This window comes from Aedes aegypti, chromosome 1, assembly GCF_002204515.2.
Source record: "Aedes aegypti strain LVP_AGWG chromosome 1, AaegL5.0 Primary Assembly, whole genome shotgun sequence".
In the NCBI taxonomy this organism is placed as follows: domain Eukaryota; kingdom Metazoa; phylum Arthropoda; class Insecta; order Diptera; family Culicidae; genus Aedes; species Aedes aegypti.
The window spans coordinates 192,905,386-192,917,886 of record NC_035107.1 but is presented as its reverse complement, the minus strand read 5'-3'; the positions used below and the strand labels follow the sequence as shown (position 1 = coordinate 192,917,886).

Here is a 12,501-nt window from a genome sequence, read left to right as displayed (position 1 = left end):
TTTTCTCTAAAATTTCTTTAAAAAATTAGCGTGAAATATCCCTAAATTGTTGTTATTCTCGTCTACCAGTTCGTAACTGTCTCCTAAAGTTCTTTTGACGTAAGCTTCGGTGTATTTAGGTGCTAATTTAGCACAGTAGTCCTTCGATTTGTCCGATTGGATTGTATTTTTCTTTAAAACCTTCTCCCCTACCTGATATTGCGGAGCTTTATTATTGGATCGTAAATTATAGTATTTAGCTTGTTTTTGATAAGCTTCGGCTAAGTTTTTCCTTACGTTTTTATACAATTCCTCTCTTTCTTCTTCACTTAAGGTAATATTAGGCGATGCATTTCCGTTTCTTATATTTTCGTACTCTTTCCCATTGGAAATCATGTTACGACCAAACGTAAGAAAGTATGGTGTGAATTTTGTGGAATCGTGGACTGAATTGCGTATTGCACATGCAATTTCCTGTAAGTTCTCAGTCCATTGTTTGTGGTTTCCCTTCAATGTGGCTCTTATGGCTGTTGTAACTACTTTGTTTACTCTCTCAGTATTATTTACCTGAGGGTGGTACGAAGGTGTTAACCAGTGTTTCACCCCATGCCGTTTGAGTAATGTGGCAAACTCCTTGGATGTAAACTGGGAACCATTATCAGTTAAAATTATTTCTGGTACCCCAAACAAAAGGAATATAGCCTGTTCCAAAAATTGAACGAGCGACGACGCAGTGGCTTGTTTGAATGGTTGAACCATTATAAATTTAGTGAACACATCTGTGACTACTAATAGACAAGTACTCCTTCCTTTGCCTGAGGGAGGAAAAGGGCCAACGTAGTCAAGTGTGAGAAATTGCCATGGATAGTCGCAACATTTCTTCTGTGAGCCCATAGGCGGAGTTGGATTCACATTAATCCCTTTTGAAGTTTTGCATGAAACACATTCTTTACAAAATTTCTTTACATCTGAAGCCATTTTTGGCCAGAAATACTTCTGCTTCAGTGCATTGAGAGTCTTTTCATAGCCAAGATGAGCAATATTGTGGATAGACGCAATCAATGGTTCCCTTTCTGCTAAAGTGGGATAATATCTCCACTCGAAGCGTTTGTCTGAAAATTTGGAAGAATCGTCAACTAGTTTGTAAATTTTATCATCTATTACCTTAAAGTTTTTGTAATCTTGAGGTTGTTTCTTGATATTATCAATTAGTTTTCGATGTTCGTCGTCAATAACTTGAATATTGTCTATTCGTGATAGGCAGTCTGCCAGTATATTATCTTTTCCCTTGCGATATTGTAAGGTGAAATCGTACGACTGCAACTTAAGTGCCCATCGAAGAAGTCTCGAATTGGCATTTGCGGCCGTAATTGAAAAGAGCCAAGTAATACTCTTACAATCTGTAACGACATTATACTTCCTATCTTCCTTGAATAACCTTCTCAACAATCTCTTCTTGTGCTCTAAATTCTCTCTTCTATCGACCGTTTGTTTGCGGAGACGTAACTCGAAATCTACCTCCTCCTCCAACAAATGATCAACTGTCGGTCGAATGTATGGACCAGCCATTTTCAACTCTCAAAAACTCAGATCAAAATTAGCAAAATCTTCTTATTTTCTATGAAAAATACTCAATTCGATGATAAAAAAAGGGAAATTCAAAACAAATTTCGTAGGATACTCAGAAAAAAAAAAATAGCATCAACTAATGTAGAAAAAAAAAAACCAAAATGGGCTAGGCAAGAAAAATAATTCAGTTCAGTTTGAGTTCAATTTAGATTAATTCAATTATGGAAGGAAAAATTCAAATTAAAAACTTACGGACTATTAAAAAGTTCAATTCAATTCGAAAACTTAAAAACTAGAAAGTAATTCAACAGAAATTTCAATCCAGATTCTTAAAACTATAAACAAAGTTCAATGCAAAGTTAAAAATAAGGTTGGCAATCAAAATTCAGTTCAAAATCAAATTCAAGTTCAGTTCAGTTTAAAAATTAAATTCGAGATCTTAGAAACTACAAACAAAATTCACTTCAAACTTATAGCTAAAAAAAAATCAATGTAAATTAATAAAATTCAATTTCAAAATTTCGTAGAGAATAAAATAAAATTAAACTTCAAAATTCACTTTTTTCAAATTAAAATAGCTTTTGAAAGAAATGCAACGTTTAAATCTTTTTAGTTGGGCGCCAATGTAACCGTTCGTAAAACTTTACTAGAGATTATTAGCAAACTCGGTGGCTTAAGCGCCACTCTCAATGAGAGACCACCAGTCGTGTTCAGATTTGCCCGACGTTTAGAGACTTTTTCTCTCTGGGAGAGTTTTGAACGGTTCTTGGTAAACAACACTAAAAAATCCAACGCAAGAATGACTTTTACTCCTCCACAGCCTTAAAGTTTTAGGGAATTCAGAAGAGGATGCTTACTCAAATGAGCTAATAAACGGAACGAAACGTAATGTAAGTTAGCGAGTAGTTTTATTTAAGCATAGTTAAACGTAACGGAAAAAGTAACTAATCTTTCTTCAAAACTGTTTATTTTAGGAAACGATTCACCATTCATTCGGATCGGACTAGCAAAAACCGTACGGAATGGAAAAGAGCAAACATGGCCATGTAAAATAAGCTCTTGACGTACCTGCGCAGGATTTTGGCGTTGACTCGATGATGGCTCGTTGACGGGAAACGAAATGTCGACTCCGCAGACTCGATGATGGCGACGGTCGACCTCGGCGATGGCGGTAACGAGATGACGACCACCGGCGTGTCCGTGCTGCAAATTGGCGGGCAGCGAAGAATTGACCCGCGTGCAAAATGGCCGAAATAACGTTGCGGAGGGAGTGGCGGCTGGAACGGAAGCTTCCGATTTCGGAAAACGAGAGTCGAACGGCGATTGCGCCGATTAATACCCAGGACGATCCGCTCCTGCCAATAGGAATACACGTACCCAGCGACCCGACTTCGCGTACCTGTCCGCTAATCCGAGCGGGGAGTAATGCAGCCCTATCTTTGGGTTAGGATCGAGGTTCGCGGCGTGTAATTGGCGTCACGCTTCGACGAACCGAACTCTCGATGAAAGGGTCCACAAGGTGTAACGTGATGGGACCTTTACCTTCGGTAATTGGAGTCCGAAGGAGAAAATTCGCTACAGAGCACTTTAGCGACTTCACTCACGCCTCCGTTTAACTACCTTTCAAGGCGGGCCTTTTGCACTGCACACGGGTCTCAACGATGAACGGACTACCAAAATTATCGATGAACGAAACTCACGATTCGGCGGTGACGGATGCCGAATGTCGACGTAAAAATCCAGCCGTACGGAAAAAGCGCAGGGCGCTTTTTCCGTGTAACTTTAATGAATAAAACCTTTTTGCGCAGAAACGCGAATAATTTACGGACCTCGGTCCTCTTTAATCTCAAACTAACTTTTCACCAAAAACTCAACTCTAATTTAAATTTCACATCAACTTAACGTCTCAGTATACTCGACTCGCGCACTTCTGCTTTCCAGCCAACTTCGTAGCGAAATGCACGAGTCGAAGAAATTCTTGCGCCAAGAAACTGCCTATTCTGACCGTCCAACTATTCAAACAAAAAGCAACTATTATAGAAAATCGCGCCAACTGCTTTTGCATGGCGTATGGTAGGTATGGCGACAAATCTGAATTACGCCTGTAGTCCGCCAAAATGTGTACATGGCGCTTTGCGAAGCTTTCATCAATTCGTTATGGCAAACGCAATCCACATACGCTTACGCTACATGGATACGCTTACGCTACATGGATCGCTGCATTTTACGAACGCAAACAAAATATTTTTATTCAACGCTATAAAAATTAAATTCTTAAATTTTATGTTTTATTTTTAATTTATTATTTATGTTTTCAAACTAAAAAAACGTAAAACGTTACAACTCATCATCTGTTTGTAGATTTCAAGGCAGCGTACAATTCAATGAAGAGAAACGAGTTGTGGCAAATTATTTCCGAACATGGCTTTCCGGCGAAGATGATTAGACTCATTCGTGCAACGCTTGACGGATCGAAATCGAGTGTGCGGTTTGTGGACGAGATTTCGTCATCGTTCGTAACCTTAGATGGATTGAAACAGGGTGACGCTCTTTCTAACTTGCTGTTTAACATAGCGCTCGAAGGTGCTATCAGGAGAGCCGGTGTGCAGAGAAGCGTTACCGTTATCACACGTTCTGCGGACGATATCGACATCATCGGGGGATTGGCCGTCGGGCAGTGGAAGAGGCGTACGTGCCTTTCAAGAGGGAGACAGCGAGGATCGGGCTAACGATCAACACCACAAAAACGAAGTACATGATAGCTGGTGGTCAACGTGGGTCGGACGTGTTAGTGGTAACGAAATGGTGCTAGGTGGTGAAAAGTTTGAAGTGGTGGAAGAATTTGTGTATCTTGGAACACTAGTGACATGCGATAATGATGCTACCCGCGAGGTGAAAAGACGTATTGCAACTGCGAGTCGGGCTTTATACGGGCTCCGTAACCAGCTGAAGTCCCGTAGTCTGCAAACGAAAACAAACTCGCGTTATACAAGACACTGATCCTTCCGGTTGTCCTATATGGCCATGAATCATGGACATTGAAGGAAGTGGACCGGAGAGCTTTTGGGGTGTTTGAACGTAAAGTGCTGCGAACAATACTCGGCGGTAAACTAGAAAACGGCATCTGGCGGCGTCGCATGAATCACGAGTTGTACCAAGTGTATAAAGAGGTGGATATTGTCAAGCGCATAAAACAGGGCAGGCTGCGTTGGGCTGGTCACGTTGCCCGCATGCCGGAAAAAACGACAATCAAAGATAATATTCAACGGAGAACCCGGACGAGGCCGTCGACTTCGTGGAAGACCGCGCACATGATGGCTTTTCGCAGTTGAGGAAGACTTAAGGGCACTTAACGTTCAGGGCGACTAGAAGCGATTGGCCCAGGACCGAGCCCAGTGGAGAAGACTCATCCATTCGGCGCAGATTCATCGTAGCGAATTGTAGCCCATCAAGTATCAAGTAAGTACCAGAGCTCCAGAGTCCAGTACCCACTCTTCCAGTAATCCGTTCTGCTTCTTACACGTCAAAAATGCCTTGTTCCGAGAATACTTCTTGTTCTTATTCTTCGATTTATGTGGACATTCCGAGGCGTAGTGTCCAAGTTTCTCGCACTTGAAACATCTCACATCCGATTTATCCTTCTTGCTCGCTGGTCTCGAACTGTTGCTAGCGCACCATTTGATCCGCAAGCCCTGGTGCTGGACTCGATCGTCACATCCTGGATAATTTTTAATTTCACCCAATCTGCCGCCAGCGATACCTGAGGCGTCCATTCCCATGATCATCGGCCCGTATCTCTTCGGCAGCCCCAACATGGGGATTAACGGCATCCACTCGTCGTTAAGCGGAAATCCAATCTCCTGCAGTCTCTGGCTAGTGGTCAAAATTTCGTCCACGTACTGTTCAACGATTCGGGGGGCCCAGATAGCCGTAGCGGTAAACGCGCAGCTATTCAGCAAGACCAAGCTTAGGGTCGTGGGTTTGAATCCCACCGGTCGAGGATTTTGTCGGGTTGGAAATTTTCTCGACTTCCCAGGGCATAGAGTATCTTCGTACCTGCCAAACGACATACGCATGCAAAAATGGTCATTGGCACAGTAAGCTCTCAGTTAATAACTGTGGAAGTGCCCATAAGAACACTAAGCTGAGAAGCAGGCTCTGTCCCAGTGGGGACGTAATGCCAGAAAGAAGGAAGAACTGTTCAACGGATAAGTCTTCGAGTTCCAGTCTCATTAGCTTACGCAGTCCTACTAACCCGATATCCTTTCATGACAACTGTGAAGATGCAGAGGTATACTCGGTCTCTAGTAATAATGGTTGTCTAACTAACATTCCTTCCCTTCCCCGAATACGGCGTCGTTATTGACTTTTGAGTTTTGAGCTCTCGGTTTGTGCACATTGAGGAATGGTAAACTAATCCCAAGCCCCATTCAATTAATCTCAGTGCAATTCAGTTTTGGCCGAACAACAGTTGTGTAAAGCCATTTGATGTACTAGGGTTTAAGCCCCAAGTTTTACATGCAAGCTTTCTTGACTCTGCAATCAATGTTAGGTGTCCAGGAAAGTTTGGAATGAAGAATGACTCCGACGTACTTTACTTTATCAGTCACATGAATCTCAGAACCAAAAAGACGTAAAGGTCGAATTCCTTCACGTTTTCGCCTTTCCGTAAAAAGAACAATAGATGTTTTATTTTGGTTAACTGAAAGGCTTCATTGCCGACATAAATCCTCGACTATCTGAATAGCACTCTGCATCAGGTAGAACAGGATGCTTATGGAACATACAAACTATCAAAGCTAGATACTTAGTCGTCGGCGAATCCATAAGTTGGAAAATTGCTATTGAGTTTCCTCAATAGCGTATCTACTTGGAAATGCATTAAAAGTGGTGATAAGACTCTCCCTTGAGGACATCCACAAACACTCAATTTCCGAATCGCAGCTTGACGCTATTCGGTGTTTGAGCATTCAATAAATCCAATTGATAATCATTGTAGGCAATTCATGATTTGCCTACAATGATTATCAATTGGATTTATAATATAAGCATTATATAAGCTAGATTTGGAACAGGATTCAAATCACTGGTGCTGCGATTCGAACCCAGTCGCATAACCGTCGTTAGGACGGATGGGTCATTTCGCCTCGCTGATGTTCTACGGCGCAGAAGAGTGGTATAAAAAGTCGTCTTGAATGAGTTAGGCCTGAGTCTGCTCTGAAGTTATGCAATTTACCTACCGCTAAACTGAGGCCCTCATAGTCCCATACTTTAAAGTGTTTTATATTTCAAAAAAGTATCTATATGCATTTAAATGATTTATCTGACCTTTTGTTAAGTTGAGTTATCGCGCAACAGTTCATAATTAGTAAAATCCTAAATTATTCATAATACGTGCAGGCAATAACGCTCAGTACCTAATTCTACACCCAACGTCCAAATCATGCAATGCGCATCAAGTCATATAGAGAGAGCCTATCTGCAAACTACTCTAACTTCCATCCAAAGGTCAAAAGTACAAAAAAAAACTTACGTCGTTGCAGGTGAGTAAAGCTCGTTGTTTGTATCTAAGCTGGATTTCCTGTTTCGAATGGAATGAAATGGATCACGTATGAAACGAACACAGAAACAGAGATATTACAAAACGAAACGACAATGATGCCTACGACGTGAAGTTGATTAGTGAAATTGAATAATCGAAACCTTACCTCGTTTGAGGAGTAACTGGCGAGTCTCGGATAGCACTCATGGTAACTTCGAAAAGCACAACCATCACACAGAGCAACAGGGGTCCCAACAAGGCACCCTCCAGCCCGAAAAGGTACATTCCACCGGCAATCGACAGGCCGGTCAAGTACGGGTGACCACCACTGAAGTAGTTACGAAACGTCATTCAGCATCGAATGGCACGATGTTGGAGGGTGCTAAATTTAGAAACTTACCCTTTGATTTCCGAGTGTATGATTGGATTAAAATTGGACGGAACTATGAAGTGCACCAACACCAGAAGTGATCCCAGCCAGAACCGATCCTGCGACAGCCAGAGGTCCAGAAATGCCGGCACGCTGCACCAGTAACTCTCCAGGAAAGGTGCGGCAGCTAGAATCGATGCCAGTACAGCTGGCAAGTAGACGATATGTGCCCCTACGATTGTGTGCGTAAGCCATGTGAACAGACCGTGAAATAGGGCCAACTTCAAGGTCGCCACCACGACACTGGAAATTGAATCTTCCAGCGCTTGGATAATCCGAGGCCCCCACGAATTATTGATAGTGATCGCTGTAGGTGCGTAGCGATCTTGACTGCTTTGCAGCAAGTAGTACAGTGTGGTGAAGAAGATGATCTGGTAGAAAGGGGACTTCAGTTTAGAAACCTGCATATCATGGTACGAAAAATACTTACAGTGTGAAATAGGAATTTTAGTACGGCGTGACCTCCGCCCAGAATGACCGAAACAAGCGTTCCAATAGCGGAGGCCAAAAGGGTGAGATTAGTTCGCAGCAGGATCCACAGCGAATCGGCCACTTCAAGTAACATTCCAATGTTACTTTTGACAAACCCAATGATACCGGCCTTGGTTACTGAAAATATAAAACAAATTATTCAATTACGTTATTTATAAGTGTTTTCCACTGGTGTATGCAAACCGATACAGATATTTCAGTAGACAGAAACACTTTCCATAGCGCTGAACCGAGTGTAGAGCATTGCAACCACTATTGGAGCAGTTTCGCTGTGACCTTTGTAGAGTTTTAACTCAAATTGGTATTGTAAACTAGTATTCTGTACAGAAATTGGCTTTCGTATTTTGTAAGTAAGATTCTGATACAAATACCTACAACCTTCTTCTTCTTCTTCTTTCTGGCGTTACGTTCCAACTGGGACAAAGCCTGCTTCTCAGATTAGTGTTCTTATGAGCACTTCCACAGTTATTAACTGAGAGCTTTCTTTGCCGATTGACCATTTTTGCATGTGTATATCGTGTGGCAGGTACGAAGATACTCTATGCCTTGGGAATCGAGAAAATTTCCCTTGGAAAGATCCTCGACCAGCGGGATTCGAACCCACGACCCTCAGCATGGTCATGCTGAATAGCTGCGCGTTTACCGCTACGGCTATATGGGCCCTACAACCTAACGCATCTTTCTTTGCAAATTCATCATTTTTCGTATTTGCCATATTCCCCAAACTAAAAAAAAGTTGATGCTTTATGCCAAGCATATCAATTTTACAGTAATTTTATAAAATTATTGCGAAGTTACAGAATTTTGAAACTTAGATGTCGACACCCAGTACTGTAAAGGTTAAAATGTCCTTATTCGTACAAAGTGTTTGTTATGTACTGTAGACCTTAAAATGTACAATATTAGTAACAGCACGCAAAGAAAATTTGGTTAGGTTGATTCAACAAAACTGTTTGTTGAGTTTAACTCCTCTAGTTTTTTAAAATCATATTTTGTATGACATATTATTTTGCAACTCTTCTTTTCGGCATTACGTCCTCTCTCTGGGACAAAGCCTGCTTCTCAGATTAGAGTTCAATGAGCACTTCCACAGTTATTAACTGAGAGCTTTCTTTGCCAAAGTTGCCATTTTCGCATTCGTATATCGTGTGGCAGGTACGATGATACTCTGTGCCCAGGGAAGTCAAGGAAATTTCCATTACGAAAAGATCCTGGACCAACCGGGAATCGAACCCAGACATCTTCAGCATGGCTTTGCTTTGCAGCCGCGGACTCTAACCACTCGACAAAGGAATGAACATGGGGTTCTATTCATGTTATAGGGTGTCCCAGAAAGTATGGGCACGACTTTCCCATACTGCCATTTCGAGACTAATGCAAATAAAAATCTGATTATCACACATTTTATTCTTCTATTTATTAAGAGTAGATTTTAAATTTAAACGAATTTTTTTGCTACCTGTTTGTTGATGGTCTTACATTTCTGGAAGGTCTTCTTACCAGTTTTGCACAAATTGCATTATTTCTGAGCGAATTTGTTGTACGAAATTTGTGGTAGGTCATAAAGTTCGTACAATAAAAATTTGAAAACATATATTTATTATTGTCGATACGATAAATGATCAGACAATCACTAATTTTATTTGAAATTATAAACTTTAGTATATAAATGTATATAAATTAGTATAAAAATCCGATTTTTGCTGTGGTCGATTTTTGAAAGGGTGATAACCAAGTCCGTGTATATTTAATATAACAAGTAAAAACCTCATGTTTGTGTTGCCTATCCTAAAGTATAAATATTTGACATAAGTAAATTTGAAATGAAATAATGAAAATACCTGAAAATCTATGATTTGGGCACGTCAGGAGTTAATCATCAATGTTAGCTTCCTTTTCCCGATCAGCCTAGATAGCCGTGTAGTGTCGGTAGCGGTTGTTTCAATTGGCTAAGAATTAACACTACGGACTGCCTGTTCCGGTGGTAAAAATCCACCTAACAGGTGACCCCTAATTCAAGTTTATTTATTTAACTTCATCTTCAGTAAAATTACTGCACAGACTGCTATTTAAAACTAGATATACTACATATACGAATCTAAAACATACGTGAAATCATAAAGAACATAGGAGATAGAAATCATTTCTTCCAAAAACATGTTACACTAGTATGTTCAAATAACAATAGTGTGTTCGACATACAAACTAATCATATACACAATAAAAATCGAATCAAAATTATTGCTATCAACATAAAACCATTACAAATAGACACTGTAGGTAACATACACAACTTTCGCCTTTAGCGTACTCTTCTCCGTTTTATATTTCGGCATTCGGGCTCCAGATATTCCTGCATACACTCACAAATTCTCTAAATTTTATTCCCGGCGGCCAAGTGCAACGGTCCAATGCCTTAGTTTTCCAGCTATTATTCATTACTACTTTGAAAGAAGCGTAATCGATTTGACAAAGATCCTTCCATTTAGGTACTAATTTGTAAACGTTAATTTCTTCACTGTTTTCAACTTTCATAGACTTACGGACCATGCATTCAATCTCTCGTTCAGTGGTTAGGCTATTTATATTGGTCAAAAATAACGAAAAAGAATCTTTCCTCTGCGTACTCGATGTCAACGAATAACAACTGTTAACGTGATTTCGGTCAAGTTCATTTTCTGGATCAGAATCATTTTGGAGTTTGGTTGATGAAAGCGGTAATGGAGATGCTACGGTAACATCTGACATTGCTTGCGAAGTAACGTTTGAGAGTGTGTTCACGATGAAATCAATGCGTGACTTGATTATAACAAGCTCAGATTCAATCCTTGTAGAGGAATCGTGTTGCGGCTTATTCAATGATGATGCAGATCGTTGTCTGTAGAATTGATCCAAACAGCTGTCACACATCCAAAGAATATTCTTCGTTGCTAAGAGCTCCGCATGTGACTCTGACAGTCCAACACAACGAGTGTGATAGCTTTTACTGCAATCTCCTTCGCATACAACGAACGACTCAGATCTGGCGTCAATCGAAGAACAACACTTATCGCACTCCATTGTGAAAAAAACGATAATAGTGATGTGATGATCCGATGATAAAAATTCGAGTTTTCTTCAACTTCAAGAGCCAGTAGTTTACAGCATAAACTTTCACAATAATGAAATTCGCTTCAAGTCAACGAATGTATTCAGTGCAAAATAGTACCGAAACTTCAACAGTTTCACAGCGAAATTTGTTAAACAGCGACTGCGTTTACGTTTCACAACACCGACACACGACGTTCGATCAAAGATTGAGGCTTTAAGGCATGCGGCTTTAAGCTTACCGTGCCTAAGAATGAATGGTTAGGGGGGTCTAAATAAAACCTAACCGCAAACGGAGCCTGTGGAGTACCTGGGCGCCCTCTACAGTATTACGCCCTTCCTGTGCTACCCGGAGCAATGGTGAGGTGACCTTGTGTTTCTCCGAGATAATCGGCTGCCCTTCTTCAGTCTCAAGCCTGAGGCTAAATAAGGGTGGGATTATTAATACGTTGTAATTTAGTTTAAATTTTCACCTCAATGGTTTCGCATTATGCGTTTTAGGCAGTGTAGTCTGTGCTTTTCGCCTTTGGCGACTTTTAAGAGATACCGATCTGGTTTTTTCGCTGCTGGTCTTTTTCGTTCTGAGATTGCGAAAAGCTTAGTCCTGCCTAGTTTGGGTAGTGGCTACGGTTAGGATAGCTTAGTTAGACCAATCTACAGCATAAAATATCAGCAACGATCAATCTATGTAGACTCATGCAAATGGTACAGTTCAAATGGCGCAAAACCCATACTTTTGTGTACTTTTATCTAGGTAACCTTGTGGACCCAGTTTTTGTTACTTTCATAAACATGAAATGGCTAACTCGCGTGCTATATCTCGTGCATGCGTCCTCGTAAATAGCGCTATCGTTGCTACACTCAATTCTGAGTTAACAACCAGAGATGTATGTGCTGTCACAATTAATATTTCTGTTGGTGACCTCAATAGGAAATACGTCTTTCGTTGTGTGGTGTATTTACCACATGATGAACCATCCCCAATGGATGATTTCAAACGAGTTGTCGTTCACTGTCTATGGAAAGGCCTTCTGCTGATTTGTGGGTAGTGATGCTGATACTCATCACATCATCTGGATCAGCTCAGATATCAATTTGAGAAGCTCCAGTCTGATGGAATGCTTAAGTAGTTCAAATCTTGGATTACTTATTTTAGGGAATCGCTCAACCTTCATGGTGTCTGCTATAGGAGAAGTGTTAGACATAATGCTCTGCTTGAACAGAATCAGTCACGAGTTGACGAATTGGCATGTATCAGATGATGAGTCATTATCTGATCATCGCTACATCTCTATATGAACATATACTCCACAAACTGGGAATTGGTTGTGACCAAATTCTATGAATTCTCTCCGTCCATTGGAAATCCTAGTGATTTGAATGTTTCCACTTCCGATGAATT

At 40.8% G+C, this 12,501-nt stretch overlaps 1 protein-coding gene across 10 annotated transcripts in view; it reads right to left on the bottom strand.

The window, feature by feature from the left end:
* The window catches only part of LOC5577702 (transmembrane protein 245), a 34,317-nt gene that overhangs the window by 8,678 nt on the left and 13,138 nt on the right, over positions 1 to 12,501 (bottom strand). For 7 of the 10 annotated variants that reach the window (XM_021855998.1, XM_021855999.1, XM_021856000.1 and 4 more), the window contains exons 4-7: positions 7,951 to 8,129; positions 7,491 to 7,891; positions 7,257 to 7,418; positions 7,082 to 7,129 (exon numbers count right to left, since the gene is read on the bottom strand). In XM_021855998.1, the coding sequence (XP_021711690.1) occupies positions 7,082 to 7,129; positions 7,257 to 7,418; positions 7,491 to 7,891; positions 7,951 to 8,129 (790 nt within the window). Of the gene's footprint in view, positions 1 to 6,965; positions 7,130 to 7,256; positions 7,419 to 7,490; positions 7,892 to 7,950; positions 8,130 to 12,501 lie in introns of all 10 variants that reach the window. The other 3 variants (XM_021856003.1, XM_021856006.1, XR_002502784.1) reach the window with 2 other exon arrangements.